Genomic DNA, 17,204 nt, shown 5'->3' with positions numbered 1-17,204 from the left:
TTGATAGGAACCAGAGGTCACAAAGTCTACAACACAAAAATTGTCATTTTATTTGCTGTCCACCAGTGAACATACATGCACAATTTTTCATATGTAATGTCAATAAGTGTAAAATAGAGGTAAATCTAAGAAACAAAAAGCTTTTTTGTTTGCTGTGATACCTTAAAATGGATTTTAGGCCAAAAAATTATTGCAGAACTACAAAATGCGGTTGCTGTCACATCTGCTGTGAGCAATTCTGACTCAGTAAGTCTCTCTAGAAGGCCACATTTAACTTCAAACCACTCTGGTTGACTTTGTTTGTCTTAATAATTTAATTGTGGACAAATTTTGAAAAATTGGTGGAATTTCCCTTTTAGGTGCCGTGAATGACTTAATAAATTAAACGACAAATAATGTCAAATGATAAGACAATTCCTATGCTAATACTAATAACAGGCATATTATTACTACTACTGCTGCTACTACAACTACTATTATTACTAACAATAATAATAATAATCATTTTAATTATAATTAAATTTTAATATAATTATAATAATTTAATTTTCTGAAGTGAATGCTTTACAAAGTGCTTTTACATTTTTTCTCTTAAACTTAGCAGAAATTAAAACATTTTGAAAAGGAACTAAAAAGAGTTAACATATATAAATAAATATAGTAAACATTACATTGGGAGACAAAATCAGGCAGGCTTTAGGACCCCGTGTTGTTTCGGACTTTGTGTTTTTTTCCCTACCAGTTTTCAAATAAGCTCCGCCTTCGCGTGCTCTGATTGGTCAGTAATTTATATCTACAATCAGACCGCCGTTTGAGAACCACAGTAGCCAAGCCCACCGCCAGGGGGCGGAGCTTATCATTTGCGCTCTAGAACGGCGGACTGCTTGAAAGTAGCCAATCCCAGCAAACGGGGCGGGGCTCACACTTAACGCTCTAGAACGCCTGTCCGCTTGTGAGTGGCCAATAGCCTTAAATGGGGCGGGGATATAGTGCGGCCGTCCGCGTGGGCAGCCAATCGCAGCACATGTGGGGGAGGCTCTTGTCTGAATACGGGCGGGGAAAAAAAACACACTCCGCACGGCGCATGCGCGAAACTTTACTATCGCTCCATCCCCCGTTTGAGCGGAGCAGCGGAGGCGAAACGAAAAAGAGGAGACGACAAACGGAGTACCTGTTTAAAGGAGCCGCGATCCGGAGGTGGATTAGGAGCGAAAGAGGAGTTTCAGAGGAAAAAGAAAGAAAGTCTGAGGAAGAAGAGAGGACTTTTTTTGGAGAGTGAAAACTAGCGAGGACTTACCGAGTGGATTAGTGGATGTTAAGGAGATGATGAGGAGGAATATAATGAAGGGGAATTAGAAGCAGCTGTGCGCGGAGTTGCGGCTCGTTAAGTTGGAGCGGAAAATAATGGCTTGATCTTTTTTCTCTTTTCCCATTTTTCTTATTTTTGTTCCCAGTTAAGGAGAATTCAGGCTTGTGTTTATGTTTCTAAGGGCAGCTGAGAAACTTTGTTGCGGATGTTGTGACCTATGAAGGCAGCCTAGTCGCGGTGCTGGTGCTGGTGTTTGTTAAAGCGGGGACCCACCTGTACCTGTTCGTGCCATGTCCAAGGCGGGGGATCGGAAGGGCCACTGGAGCCGGAGGCTGCACGAGAGCGCGTTGTCCCGGGACGCGCTGGCGGGACCTCAGGGGCTGCTGGGCGGCGCGGAGCGGGGAGAGTTCGTGCACACCGGAGCCGCGCTGAACGGAGCTGTGGAGCAGGGGGAGCTCGTGCTGGAGGTGGAGGGGCTCAGCGTGTCCGGACTGCCGCTCTACGACGTGCTGAGCCTCGTGCAGAACTGCAGAGGAGCAGCGGTCAGACTCAAAACTGTACCACAAGGTAAACAGCGCTGGAGCGAGATGTGTTTTGATATGTGGGGCTGTTTCATTCATACTTCATACATTGCTTTTCTGAGGACTTTTATGACTTTTATTTTGTCAGTTGTTTATTATTGTGCATTTTATTGTTTTTCTTATTAGTTTATATTTCCCTTTGCTGTCCACAACTGCTGTCATTCTGCTGTACACACTTAAACATGGTTCTTCAAGGGTTCTTTAGTAAAGGCAATGTTTCTGTATAGAAACGTGTTCTATATGCATGCTTAAGATGGTTCTTCAAGGGTTCTTTAGTAAAGACAATGTTTCTATATAGAACCATGTGTTCTATATAAAGATGGTTCTTCAAGGGTTCTTTAGTAAAGAATATGTTTCTATATAGAACCATGTGTTCTCTGTGCACACTTAAAGATGGTTCTTCAAGGGTTCTTTGGTAAAGGCAATATTTCTATATAGAACCTTGTGTTGTACAAGCACGCTTAAGATGGTTCTTCAGTGGTTCTTTAGGAAAGTCAATGTTTCTATATAGAACCATATGTTCTGTATGCATGCTTAAGATGGTTCTTCAAGGGTTCTTTAGTAAAGACAGTATTTCTGTGTAGAACCATGTGTTTTATATGAACGCTTAAGATGGTTCTTCAAGGGTTCTTTGGTAAAGGCAATGTTTCTATATAGAACCATGTGTTCTATATAAAAATGGTTCTTTGGTAAAGGCAATATTTCCATATAGAACCATGTGTTCTATATAAAGATGGTTCTTCAAGGGTTCTTTAGTAAAGACAATGTTTTTATATAGAACCATGTGTTCTATATAAAGATGGTTCTTCAATGGTTCTTTAGTAAAGCAGTGTTTCTGTATAGAACCATTTGTTCGATATGCACACTTAAAGATGGTTCTTCACGGCTTCTTTACTGAAAGAAATGGTGAGAATCATGTGTTCTATATACACGCTTAAAGTTCTTCAGTGGTTCTTTAGTAAAGACAGTGGTTCTGTTTAGAACCACAGGTTCTGTGTAAACACTTAAAATGATGGCTCCTCAATGGTTCTATTTAGAACCATGAGTTCTGTGTAGAAGTTCTAAATAGAACCATTTCTATTCTTTACATGGTGAAATGGTTTTTCAGATTGATGGAGAATGTGTTGTGTATGGTTCTAGCACCAAAAAGCTTTCTTTCGTTTTATAAGCTTGAGATCATAACAATAGCAGAACCCTTTTTGGTGCCACACAGAACCATATACAACACATTCTCTATCAATCTGAAGAACCATTTCACGATGCAATAAACCATTTAAGAATTCAGGTAGTTCTATATAGAACCCATAGAACCATCTATTTTAAGTGGGTGGTCATTAAAGATCAGTTAATGCAGTGAATCAGAAGAACCCAGTTGACATGTGAAATGTTATTTTACGTCACTTGACGGCACTTAGAAGGACTCAGTGAAGGTCAGGGATGGTCTGAGCCGCTTAACAGGACTGAGTAGCTGTAGAAATCATACGTACAGTGGCCTCCTTCTCTCTCCGGTCACAGATCACGGCTCTGTTTCGAGCTCTTCACTCTGTGGTAAATCATATCAGCGTGGACGCGGTGGACGGCGCTGACCCCGGACTGTAAATCTCAGGTGGAGGCCCGACGTTCTGTGGGGTCAGCGCTGATGTACAGATGCTCCCTGTGGAGCGACTCTCTCTCATCACATGGTTTAAGTTATGACGGCGTGTCCGGCCTCAGCCGCTCTGCCGTTTCTGCCCCGTTTCACCAAATGACTTCAGACAATACGAGGAAACCGGCCAATCGGCTCCAACTGCAGTCCTCCAGCACCACCGGGCACTCTTCCATCTCTCTCAGCTCTCTCTTTCTTTCTGTTTTTCTCTCTCTCCCCTCACTCATTTCCTCATTTTCTCTTCTTTCTGTCTACTTTTCATTCTCTCTCCCTCTCTTGTCCACTTTTGTCTCTCTTTCTGTTCTCTCAATCTTTTCGCTCTCTTTAACTCACTTTGTCTCTTTTCTCTCTCGCTTTCTCTCTCTACCTTATTCTCTTCTTCCGCCCCTCTCTCTCTCTCACTTCTTTCTCCTCCTTCATTCTTTTTCACTCTCTCTTTCTCCTTTCTCTCTTTTATTCACTTTCTCACTGTCTTTCTCTCTTTTTCTCAAGCTCTCTCTCTCTCCTTCACCTTTGTCTCTCTTTCCCCTCTCTTTCTTTCATTCACCTGTTTCTTTATCTTCCCTCTCTTTCTTTTCACTCTTTTTCTGCTTCCTCTCTTTTATTCACTTTCTCTCTCACTACCTCTTCCTCTGTTGCTCTAGTTCTCTTTGCTCTTTCTCTCTCTTATTCTCCTTTCCATCTCTCTCTTTCACCTTGTCTTTCTTTCCTCTCACTTTTGTTTCTCTTCTCTCATTTTCTCCTCTTCAGTCTTTTATTTGCTTTCTGTCTTTCTTTTCTTCCCTACTCCATCTCTCTCTTTCACTTCTCTCTCACTTCATTCTCTCCTCCATCCTCTCTCTCTTTCTTTCTCTCTCAGATATTCAATCCTCTCTCGTTCCCCCCTCAGTTCTTTCACTTCTTTCTCTTCCATCTCATTCTTTTTATTCCTTTTCTCCTTTCTCTCTTTTATTCACTTTCACTGTATTTCTCATTTTTTAATCTCTCTCTCTCTTTCGTTTTTCTCTCTTTTCCCCTCTGTCTCTTTTTCAGTCTTTCCTTTCTTCCCTTCTCCGTCTCTCTTTCACTTCTCTCTCTCTCTTTCTCTCTCTCTCTCTCACTTCTCTCTCTCCTCCATCCTCTCTTTTTCTACCTCTGTTCTCTCATTCCCTCAATCTCATTGTCTTCCCCCTCTCTATTTCACTTCTTTCTCTTCCCTCTCATTCTTTTTCTTTGTTCTCTCTTTTGTTCACTTACTCTTTCACTATCTTTCTCTTTCTAAAGCTCTCTCTCTCTCTTTCCCCTCTCTGTCTGTCATTCAGTCTTTTATTTGCTTTCTGTCTCGTTCCTTCCTTCCCTCATCCATCTCTCTCTTTCACTTCTCTCTCGCTCTTATTCACCCCTTTCTCTCTCATACACTCTCTCTCTCTCTCTCTCTCTCTCTCACATACACATGGTGTTTAGTGTATATTTTCAGTTTGAATGCTCTGCTGTGGCTGGTAGTTTTGGTGAAATCGGTCTTAATTGAGAAAATGTGTTTGGCAGCTCAGGCTAATTTGTGTTTACGCCCGTATCTTTAGAGGAAGGTGATGTTTATCATTGTGTTCTGTGAAATCTGACTCACGCTTTTAAAAACTGGCACTTCCAGCACAGCACTGAGCTGACGGTCAATGAATGAAGTTATGTTTACCTCATAATGTTTGCTCTTAGTTTACTCGGAAGTGTTTTATTCAGATCGTCTCTTATTCCGGATGTATTTCATCACTTTTATAACTGTACAGTAGAGTTTCTAATCCCTAAAACTGCCACAGTTCTGTTTCTCTCTCTCTCTCTCTGTCCCTCCCCACTTACACACACCTGCATTCTCTGTAGTCTGCAGTGCCAGCACTGCGGTCATACCATGAAATGGCCTTGAGAATGTCTTCTGTTCTCTGGGAACTGAGGCTCTTCTGGCTGTGTCTGAATAACCTGTAGTCTGCACTCCAGCCTGCAGCGCTGTTAACTAATGCAGCTCTGATTTGCCTTTTAATCTTTATTGATTTTTACATTATGGCTTGCATCTCATTCCTGACTTTGCTGACTGTTTACATTTTGGAAGCACTGCCTTCAGAAGTAATAAAGTTATATTATAGAAAGGCGTCTGAGGAGTGTAGAACTTATGCATGGAATAACTGTCATAGAAATTAGAGGTGGCACGATACCACATTTTTCTATAGCGATACAGATATTCAAACTTTGAGTATCGGCTGATATCGAGCAAATTTTAAGTAGTAAGCTATTTTTTTCATAACAAAACCCTGAAAGTAGACTTTTTTTTTTGTTTTGTTTTGTTTTTAGCTTGTGTGGTCACGAGTTATCACACAAAGATAGCATTAACAGTTAACAGAAAAAAAAAACAGTAGAGGAGCTTCAAGTTTTGGTTTACTTTTTTACTCAAAGTTTGGTTTTTATGAAGTCACAGTTGTTTGATTTTATTTATTTATTTATTTATTGGTGTGCTCATCTGACTGCCCTGGCATTCTGTGACGATTGCGTTTGACCAATCAGTGCTTTGCACCATTACTGGCTCCTCCCACATGTTCCAGCTTGGCACACTTGCTACTCCAACAAGAAGGGTAACCAAATTCAGCACTCGGGTACACTTTTAAAAAGTTCTTCAAGGCTTCTTTAGTAAAGTGTATGGTTCTGTTTAGAACCATGAGTTACACGCTTGACATATAACAATAGTAGAACCCTTTTTGGTGCAATCTAGAACCGTTTTCAAAAAGGTTCTATGCAGAACCACACACAACACATTGACCATCAATCTGAAGAACAATTTCACAATGCAAAGAACCTTTTAAGCATGATATGATTCTATATAGAACTCATGGTTCTAAATAGAACCATTCCCTTAACTAAAGTCCCCTTGAATACCATCTTTTTAAAGAGTGTACAGTACGGCTAGGGTTGCCACCCGTTCAGGATTTCCCTGGATTGTCCAGATTTTCGGTTGTCTGTCCAAGACAAAATGGGCTACTGGTGACATGTTTAGGCACTAGGCAACGCTTTAGTATGATAACTGAGATAATTAGGTTCTGTGGCTGAACTGATATCTATTTGCCTTAGACTGCATTGTGAGCATAGATATCTGTTTACTGAATTTATTCTGTAGTATTGCAGGGCTAAAGTTGTAACCGCAGGTACAGCTGACTTGACAGTGAAGGTGAGGAGAGAATGCATGATCACAGATTTGGAGAAATGCCATAAAAGTGTAGGCTGTCATGCTGAAACCACTCCCCCAGAGTGTGAATATGGTTAGGTTTGTTACAGGATTGGATCAGATTCATTCTTTTTGTCCTTCCAATATCTGCTCCAGCTGCTGATAATGGCCCAATACCGATAGCTGGTATTGGATCGGAGCAACCTCTAATAGAAATATATGAACCTACATAATGTTGTTTCATAACAAAACATTGTATCTTTGAAATGGTAGCTTTATTGGAGAAGGAAGGAAAAGTATTTTTACCTTAAAAAATGTCAATGTGGGTCATTTCTGTTGGCCCATTAGACATAAAATGTAGCATTTGAATAGAGGTGGGCGATATGGCTAAAATATTGTTAATTCAAGAAATTTAATGATACCCAATGCCACAATTTTTAATTTTTTCAGACATCTAGTCAGTTGGAACTGAGAATAAGAACCATTAGAGCTACATTTTAAACAATACTTTCAAAACCTGTGAATACATTGGTTTTTATTCAACATTTGGCATACTGTGTTACACTAAATCCAATTAAACGGGACTAATTTTGTTTCTTTATGATGAAATATACAGTTGGTCAGTGTTCTACAAGTAATAACGATATCCACACTATGTTCAGAAAAGCATATTGTGTTGCATTGTGACACAGTTAATCACAATAATGATACATATTGTCATATTGGCCAGGCCTGCATTTGAAAATTGTGTAAAAAAATACAAATGGGAGAAAAATAAAAGACTAGGCACAAGAATACGCGCTCTTGTTGTACTTTAGGCTCTACATTGGGTCTGTTCTCAGCCTTGGCCACATGAGTAATCCCAGTATCATAGCAAATAACCCTTAACCTTCCATAGGAGCCATCTTTGTTGTAACTCAAATTGCCCCAGCACAGTTGATGGTATCTGTTTTACTAGTTCTGTAGAGGAAATCCTGCTATTTACTCATCATACGTCTTCCTTAGTTTCTAAACTTAGTAGATGGACACAGTCCAAAGTCGCTAACTTCTTTGGCAAGGCAGGATGAGATTGTTCAGTGGGCAGTTTTGTGGGTTTGTTTTGAATGAAAGTAGTTCTTTATCTGTGCTTTAGTGGTTTTGTAATCTGTCCTCAAGTCCGCTTGAATCTTTTACGATGATAAAGCAAACCACGGCTTTGCTTCTTCAGTTTTGCACTAGAGCTATGAGGCTAATGTAGCTAAGTAATGGATGCTTATACCTCACCATTGTGCAACATGCACATCTAAATCATCACACACTTGCCTTAAACCATGTATAGTTGTTAAATAATCCTAAATACACCCTCTTTTGCTTTTTCTGACATCTATTACATACTGATATACATAAAAATGGACAGAGCTCCACTGCTAAAAAAGCTAAAAACAATAGTCAGTAGTAGCAGCCTGAGGCCTGTCTATACTTTTGACTACATTTGATATGCTTTGAAGTCGAGTCCATGAATTTTATGATATATAAAATTGTTTTTTTGTTTTTTTTTTTTGCTTTTAAGAATGAACTGAAGTTAGCGGGATTAGCACAGTGTTCAGTCTTTCTCAGCAGGTTTTTCCACTGGATCATCGTCTTTCAGAGCACTGATCTGGAAGCAGATTCCAGTTCTGATCTTGGTTGTTAAGACAAGTCTGAAGTTGGCGTTCTCAGCCTGATCTTCTTTCTGACCACCTGGTCAAAAACTGAACAATGGCTCCCTGGACCGACCATCCATCCCTCCCGTCCTCCAGGCCACGCTGGATTTGCTATCAGGCCGGATTAGCCGGGCTGTGCTGGCGGTCGGAATGCGCGCGGGGGTTATTTAGCATGGCTGTAGCCTCTGTTTGCACTGGGATCATGCTAAGCCATACTGAGCCAATGCATAGAGTAGCAAGAAATGCCATTAGGGGAGGGTCATAGGTCACAGTGAAGGTACTTAGAGTCTGGATCGCGTTAGCCTGCTGGGTAACTGTGCGCGGTGGGTTTTAAAGACATACACACGTATACATGTACTGTAATCCTTGGTGGACGATGACGTATCCGATACAAAGACCTCATCCAGAGATGCTTTTGATGTTCTGCTGCAGGAGCAGGAGCAGATTCCAAGTTACTGTTTGTGCTCATGTGTTGTTTATCAAGCAGAATTTCATAAGCCTGGCTGATAGCTTTATGGCAGTGGGCTTCAGGAGCTGGCAGTGGGATGGCAGGCCAATCACACGTAATACTTGTTTCTTTTTTGCCTGGTCCAGTGTGAGATTTATGTTCTCTGAGATGAAGTAAAGGAAGCTTTCTAACACAATTTGAGTCAAAATTTGGGGAGTTTTTAATCTTTCATGCTGATACAGCCCTGACATATGACTGTTTTCCTTATGGTGGTTGATGTTAAGGTACTGGCTATGGAAGCTGGTCATAAATCAGTGGAAAAGGGCCACTTCTGAACCCTAATTTAAACGATTTTGATTTAAGAAGGGCTCAAATGGTGTAAAAGATGAGGATTTCTTACAGCAACAAGTTGTAAATGTAATGATGTAGAAGTGCTATTAAAAGTTATCACTATAATCAATTTATATATTTACTGTTATTCAAATTATTGGCTGCTTCAGGTTCTTCCCTTTATCCCGTCACAGTACCACCATCATTCAAAGTTCCATCTATGCATTAAGCAGTTTCTTGAGTGACTCCTGTGAGCCTTCTCTCAAAATTAAATTGTTCCTCATAGTTAATAAGCATTTATTTGTACAAAAAAGCCATATCACCCCCTACTCTTCCCATGGAGCATTGCAGTCTGTCAGAATGGCCGCATGCATCACATGAACATTATAGTACATGAACTTGTTATAATAAACGGCATATTAACGCAGACGTTTCCTTTCGTTATCATTGAGGGCTAATTGACTATTTGCTGCAGCTTTAGTAATGTTTTACAGAATTTGAAAATGAATTTCATACTGAATGGAGCAGTAACTATGTTCCATTAATTTCCATTCACCATAAAGAAAAATATTTTTTTCTTTCTCCTGTGATGTTACTATTTCGGAGATATGACGTTGTGTCGTGACAATATGCTGTTTGCTCAGTTATCAGGGGATTTAGCCCAACCCAGACTCCAAATGAGCCAGGATCAGTGGTAAAGCAGGAAGACCTGCCTATTGTTCCCCTGGCCTAAATGGGATTAACCCAGAGCGTGTCATTTCTGTTTGACAGAGACTTTGCTAATGCATTATAAAGATAAATAGTATGTTAAAGGTCCACTCCAGCAGCTGCTGTAGCAACTGCCCATTGGCTTCCATTGTGAGTGAAGTTTTCTTTTCAAACAACAAGGAAACACATGATAATAAATGACTGATAATCGACTTTATGATTGAGCTGCGGTTGACATAGATTAGCTTAAAGAAGCTGTTGTCTTCAGTAGAATCTTGAAGCTATTGTCACTTTATCTTGCTTGTCTAGTAGCCATTTTAGGATCTTTACACTCATCTTAAATAAGCGGAACGGTGGTTTTGGCTTCAGAGCTTGTAACTATATCTTCCTTCCCTTCTGTTTACAGTGGCAGGGACGTCCAAGCCAATGACCCGTGAAGAGTCACTGTCTCTCTCTTTTATTCTTTGACAAAGATAGACGCTGTCCTTCGCTGAACTAAAGAGGAAGGCAGCCTTGTGCTTGTTCTGCTGTCGTTAGTTCTCTTTCTATTGAACTGGAGTGAAATGTGGCCTGTTGTTGAACAGCAAAGGGCAATTGGTCACACCAGAGAGGTTTAGAGGAAGTGGCCTTTGTCTTTCTCTTATTATTTTCTTTTCCTTTCTCTTGTTGGTTTCTCTCTCTCTGTGGGTCCAGACTGAAGCTGTCAGACTTTCATGACTCGGGGCCTCCTTTTAGTTAGCTCTAATTAGGGTGGATGTAGAACCAGAGCTGGCACAATCAACCGATTAATCGATTAGTTGTCGATTATTAAATTAATCGCCACCTATTTTGTAACCCATGAAACGTTTTGAGTGATTAAAAAAAAAAAATTCTCTGATTCCTGCTTCTTAAATTTGAATATTTTGTAGTTTCTTTACTCCTCTGTGACACCAAACTGAATATCTTTGGGGTGTGGACAAAAAAAGACACTTGAGGACGTCATCTTGGGCTTTGGAAAACACTGATCGACATTTTTGACCATTTTCTGACATTTTATAGATCAAACAACTAATCGATTAATCAAGAAAATAATCAACAGATTAATGAACAGTGAAAATAATCGTAAGTTGCAGCCCTATGTAGAACCCAAGAGGGTGACAAAGGCACCTGTTGGTTTTAGGCCCATCACAATTAGTTAAATAAAAAGTAGTCCAAAATTTATCTTCTCAACGAAACTGCAGTGACCTGGTTGTTCTGACCTAATGAGAACACCTTAAACACTCTTAGAAATAAAGGTTCCCAGATGGTTCTTTGCCTGGATGTAAAGTTTTCAACTTTAATTAGTATGGAACTGTAACATGTTCACATTCTCACAAGAACCATCTACTGAATCATTCTTTAGGCAGCTGAAATGTTCTTCTACGGCTCCAGCAGCCACTTTTAAAATCACCAATACTCTTCAAGAATGAAGTTTCTGTTCTCCTCTCTTGTATAAATCTCTCTGAAGCCATCAGCTAATGATTAGCCCTTCATATGGTAGGTCAGATGAGGAGAGCAGGTACAACAGTAAAGTACACAAGGACCCTCCAGCATTGTTGAACACTATTATATGGACCACCTCATTTCCTGCAAAGCTTTTTGCTGACCATTTAGCCACACTGCATTGAGAAACCTGGGAAAAGACAAGGCCTAGAGCCAAGAATCTTTAGGCCAATAGGCACTGATTATGGCTTTGACAATAGAAACATGACTAAACTAGTCTCAGATTAATGAGAATTGGCCTCAGTTAGCACTTAGCCTTTTTGGAGGCTATTCTGCTCTTTCTCTGGTGGCTTTTAGGGACTTGTTGTAATGTTCTTTCCAGGCATGGTGTCTCCAGTTCCTTTGCTGGGCTGGCTAAAAGATGGCAGAGATGCTTGCAGCATGCCAGTGACACAAACAGCAAAGGAATGTGGGAAATGTGCCTGTGAAAGAACAGATGCTTTCATAAGAAAACAAGCTGCTAAGGAGAAATGCTAATTAGGATATGCAACCGGAGGTTTGTTAGCTGGAGGAATGTCTAGAGTTTAGTGCTGTTTGAGTGTGACCTGAGAAAACCCATGTATAAGAACGACTTATTACCCAAGAATAAGTAGTGTAGAATATGTACTACCAAAGTAGTACATGTTTGTTGACAGTTGGGCTGCCTATAACAAATATAAACTGTCCATAATGTGAAAAATGAGGAAAACGAGTGGAATGTTCAGAGGTATTTGCCTCAATTGGCAAGTTAGAATGACTTTGAGATTTCTACCATTTCCTTTGTTCTTACATAATTCCTGATTGGTGTTAAATGTATTGCTTAATTATAGGCCTTCATACACATTAAGACAAGTATTCACCTATTAACGATAGTCGTAGGTCTGCACTATATATTGTTTGTTGCTATCATAATATTGTCCTTTTCAATACTGTAAATGCAGAATGTCATCATATGCAAATGAGCCTTCTAACCAATCACTAAATGATTTATGTTGTGTGCTCTGAGTATCCGCAAATGCTTCAGATGAGCTCTTGTAGGTGTTTGGATGAAGCAGGGCAGTCACAGGATCCAACAAACTGCTGCTGTCATATCAGATCATATAGAATTTTCTTGGTTTCATTTTTAAATATTTTTACACTGTTTGAAAACATTTTTTTTTTACTGTAGGAATGTTTCACGACGAATAGACCAATAGAACTGGTCCAAAATTGCATGCATTAAATCCAAGAACTTCATTTTTTTTTTATTAAACTCACTCACATTTAGCAACCTGAAACATCTCCACAAGGGGGCGCCACTTGCAGTCAAATAGTAGCTTTGCATCTGTGACAGTTTGCCTTTGTTTCTGCTTCTCCTTCTTTTGATCCATAATAATGCAGGTAACTTTTCAGGAACATCTCTGCATAATTAAATGGTTAAGAAGTAAGCAAAGTCAAAGTGGTTTGATGTGAAGTGCTCCGTTCTAGAGAAACTTCTGAAGTCAGCCACAGTGGGAGTGATAGGAACTGTATGTCTGAACATTGTAATGCCTCTAAAGGCTCCCTCACATAAGGTCTTTAATAAGGTCATTACAAATACAGACATTAAGATAAGGTTTTGACCTAAAATGGACAGATACCTGCAAGTTGTTGTAAAGGAAAAAAGTGCCCAGAAGAAAACTTTTTTTTTTTTTTAAGGTTCACCACTATTTTACCATCATCAGCATTATAAATAAAAACTCAGACATGCTGTAGACGTTGCGACCCCTGGTTCCTATCACCACCACTATAAACAAATCTGAGTTGGCAATTTTCTTGAAAACGCACCATTTCAAGTCACTCTGACTTGCGTTGTTTGCATCTAGATGTTTGAATTATTAAGAAATTTTAAAAAATGGAATTCACCTTTAAATGTTTTTAATCATTTGTAAGGCAGTGGTTCCCACAGGGTCCACAGGGACCCCGAAATGGTCCACGTTTTTGCTCCAAGGAAGAAAGGAAAATGTAGACGGTCTGAGGGGCCCAGAGGACTGAGTTGGGAACCACAAAGTGTATTATAATCGCAGTATGCAGCAGTAAAATTGCAGTATAGAAATTGAAGTGACGTCCACAGTTGTGTGGATTCTAATCTGGACGTCTGATTCTTTTGTTTCTATTTTGTTGACTTTAATTACAGGTTGGGCAACATGCAGAGTGAATGGGGGTGGAGTGTGCATGTGCGACTGCAGGAAAGAGAGACAATTCTTTTAGGGTTTGTCAGGGTCAGTGTGGCGTAACAGAAGTCAGACTGTGCCTCTTTCGTGGACAATAGTCAACAAAATATATAGTCATTCATCCAGTGCAATTTGGGCCTTGTGTTGAGGACCATGTAGCGCAGACATCCAGATCAGCCAGCTTGGCTCTGTTCCTCCATAGTCTCCTCAAGTTCCAGAAGAACTTCCCATCCGAGGAACTTTGAGCCGAACAGTCGGAGTGGGTTTTGTAGATTAACAGCCATGTGTTTGTGCTTACTAAAGGAAATCAGCATCTGTACTATAAAGACCCTCTAGAACTCTCTGTGACTCCGTCTGTAATTACTTACTTTTTTCCCTTTTTTGTTTGTTGCATTTGCAGAATTAATCATCAGTGGATCTGTGTGTGGAGCTGCGGTTGTCACTCTTCATCTTTTTCCAGATGTTGTTGTCTTTTTTGTGTTTAACGTGTTCATTGATCATTGCACCATGTTCATAAAATGCCGAACGTGCCATGTTTATAGTTGTGGTACGGCTTGTCAAAGTCTATCAGCCATCAGGAAATGCAGAGTTGCAGTTGTGATCTAGCTGCTGGATTGGTTGACTGTTTGATTGGAACTTGTGTGAAAGGATGGGGTGACATTTTTAAAAGCTTTGGTTAATGTGTCTGTTTCTGCATGATGACACAGGTGGTCCAGGGTGGTAATAACTTCAGGCTCCTGCAGATAGTGTTGCACATAGACGATCAGGCTATAAATAACTGCGGGGTGTGCAATGGAATTCATTGATTGAGAAAAGGTGGTACAGTGCAGTGAATGCCTCTTTCGATGTGTGGCAAAGCCATACTGTGAAGGAAGTAGTTTCTTCTTTTTGTGGGCCAAGAATGTCTGTTTTTCCAGCTTGAGTCTTGAACTCGCCAGACTGCCAGTTAGTTGTAGTTATGATGTCACAGAAAATGGGTGTAGGGTTGCTTTTGATTGGTCTAACTCAAGTCAAGGCAAAGTTTATTTATATAAAGCTTTTTTCAACAGGTGTTGTCGCAAAGCAGCTTAACAGAAAAATCAATGACATTTATTGAGGGGCAGAAACCATACATTATAGCACGTGCAAAAGTTTGGGCACATCCCACAATTTTTATGTGTTTTACCTTTCTCAGTATGTTAAATCAGCTAATAAATATAAATTGTGCACTAAAATTTGCAGAAATTTACGCCATATTTTACGCCATATTTAATCTCGTTCCCTGTAGAGGATGTGTTAACTTTATGTAAATCTTATGTTAAATAATAAATATGTAAATTGACCAAGGGCACCCAAACTGCATACTGCTGTATACACTAATATACCTTCTATTAGTCTTGATGTGACATGCCACTGAAACAATGATGACTTTTGTAACTGCACAGCACTCAATAAAACGCTCAGTGGTTGGACGGAGATTCTCCTGCTGTTTTTGGATAATGATACAAATGATACATCACGCAGTCCAGCTGTATAAACTGTGCCCTGCGCATTGTGCTGGCTCTCCCTAATGTTTAAACATGTGCAGTCTTGTGCTTATTCTCCAATGCCGTGTGTGTGTGTGTGTGTGTGTGTGTGTGTGTGTTGGGTAGGGGGGTGTACTTAGTTCCACCTCTCATCAACACCTTTTTAATTGCTTGAAACCTCTGTCCAGTCACGTTAATTATTAATTAGGGCCTGTTGCCTTGCACGTTCTTGTTGCCGGTCATCTTCCTCGCCATGGTAACTGGCGTCATGGTGCTGTGATGTGAGTGGCAGTGATGTGGCGGGGATGTGTAATGATGAGGATGGAGAGCTGGACAGACCCTTCAGACAGGAGTCACACACATTCTAATACATCAGTGCTATTTTGCCCCCCCCCCTTCTCTCCTCTGTCTCTTTCTTTCTTTCTTTCTTTTTTCTTTCTTTTTCACTTTTTCTTTCTTTTTCTCCCTGTCTCACTTTCTCACTCCCATTTTTCTCTTTCTTTCTCTCTCTCCCTCTCTCTGTCTGTCTGTGACCCTCTCTCTCTCTGTCTCTCTCTTGCTGTCTCTTGCTTTCTTACTCCCGTTTGTTTTTTCTTTCTTTCTTTCTCTTTCTCTCACTCTCATTTTCTCTTTCTCTCACTCTGTCTCAGTTTCTCACTCATTTTTTCTTTTTCTGTCTCTCTGTGTCTCTCTCACTCCTCTATCTCCCTCTTTCTGTCTGTGACTCTTTCTCTCTCTGTCTCTCGCGCACTCTCTCTCTCTCGCTCTCACTCTTATTTTTTCTTTTTTTCTCTCTCCTTTATCTCTCTCTCTCTCTGTGTCTTTGTCTGTTTCAGTTTCTCTCTCTCTCTCTCTCTCTCTCTCTCTCTCCTCTATCCTCCTCTTTCTCTGTCTGTGACTCTTTCTCTCTCACTCCAGTTTTTTTCTCTCTCTCTCTCTCTCTCTCTCTCTCTCTCTCTCTCTCTCTCTCTCTCTCTCTCTCTTTCTCTCTCTCTCAGGGAGTGGAGCGCTCTGTAGCGTTTGATGCTATTCTGAACTCTCTCATGTGGTCGTGTAGCAGTGCTGTGGTTTAAATCAGGCTGGAGAAACAGATCAGCTGCCACGGCCTGTAATTCACCCTCGCTTTCAAAAGAAAAAGCGCCACTCCTAGAGCTGCAGCCTCAGGAGTCGGAGGTTCCCTCTCTTTCTGCTCTCTCCGTAGATGGGGTCGTTTATTTTTAAAGAGGAAAGGCTGAGGTCGGCCTGGGCCAAAAACGGTGTCTTTTTTACCCTGCTCTCTCCTCTTCCTTTGGGAGGGTATTTTAGAACGTTTCTCTTTTTTCCATTGTAATGGCATAGTTTCTGCTTCCTCCTCTCGCAGCGGAAGGGACTTGTTTCTGCTACCTCAGAGCAGAGAGCAGAAGAACCATGACAAATCCATTCTTTCTATCTGTCGCTTTTTGGGGAGGGAAGAAATAGCATACACTTTGAAGTTCTTTCTTTTTCTTTTTCGGTCATTGTCACGAAGGATGAGAGGAAGTAATTATGTGTCAAGTGTTCCGTCGTGTTCATTTATAAGCTCAAGCCCGTATTCCGAGTTCTTGAAATCCATCAAAGTTTATGCAGCGTTCTTTATATTGTTTTTATGTAGTGTTTTCCTCAATTTACCTTTAAATTGAAGTGTTTTTAGGATTATTATTCTACACTGTTCCCACAGTTTGGTTAGGAGACTACATGGCTTCCTTTATTCTCTACGTGTTTGTGTTAAGAACTGACCCATCCATGCACAGTACTGAACTATTGCATTTGCTGTTGCTAAGTTGGGCAAGTTTTACAGAACATTAGCAAGAATCCCATTCAGCCTAATGAGAAAGCGTAGGACATAATTTTATTTATTATTATTATTATTATTATTATTCGGTTTTTATCCCATTTTTACACAGTATCACCATACTGGGTGGGTAAAGGCTAGCAATGCTTCCTCTGGGACGCATGAAGTGCCACACATCATCAATAGACAGCTCAACACGCTTGGAGGAGAACACTAACTGCCAACTCAGCTACATCGCCTAACAAAGGCTCGAGTGGGCTGTCCCACCAACTCAGAGAAAGCATGGCCAATTAAACCCTGGCCACGGATGGCT

General features: G+C 40.5%; 1 protein-coding gene across 3 annotated transcripts in view; it reads left to right on the top strand.

Moving 5' to 3' along the window:
* Nucleotides 1–1,079: 1,079 nt before the first annotated feature.
* Nucleotides 1,080–17,204, top strand: part of magi1b (membrane associated guanylate kinase, WW and PDZ domain containing 1b) — a 224,947-nt gene continuing 208,822 nt past the window's right edge. For all 3 annotated transcript variants that reach the window (XM_036559163.1, XM_036559165.1, XM_036559162.1), the window contains exon 1: nucleotides 1,080–1,876. In XM_036559163.1, the coding sequence (XP_036415056.1) occupies nucleotides 1,600–1,876 (277 nt within the window). In that variant the 5' untranslated portion in view covers nucleotides 1,080–1,599. The remainder of the gene's footprint in view (nucleotides 1,877–17,204) is intronic.

Source organism: Colossoma macropomum, unplaced genomic scaffold, assembly GCF_904425465.1.
Source record: "Colossoma macropomum unplaced genomic scaffold, Colossoma_macropomum, whole genome shotgun sequence".
NCBI lineage: Eukaryota > Metazoa > Chordata > Actinopteri > Characiformes > Serrasalmidae > Colossoma > Colossoma macropomum.
This window is presented reverse-complemented; position numbering and strand designations above follow the sequence as displayed.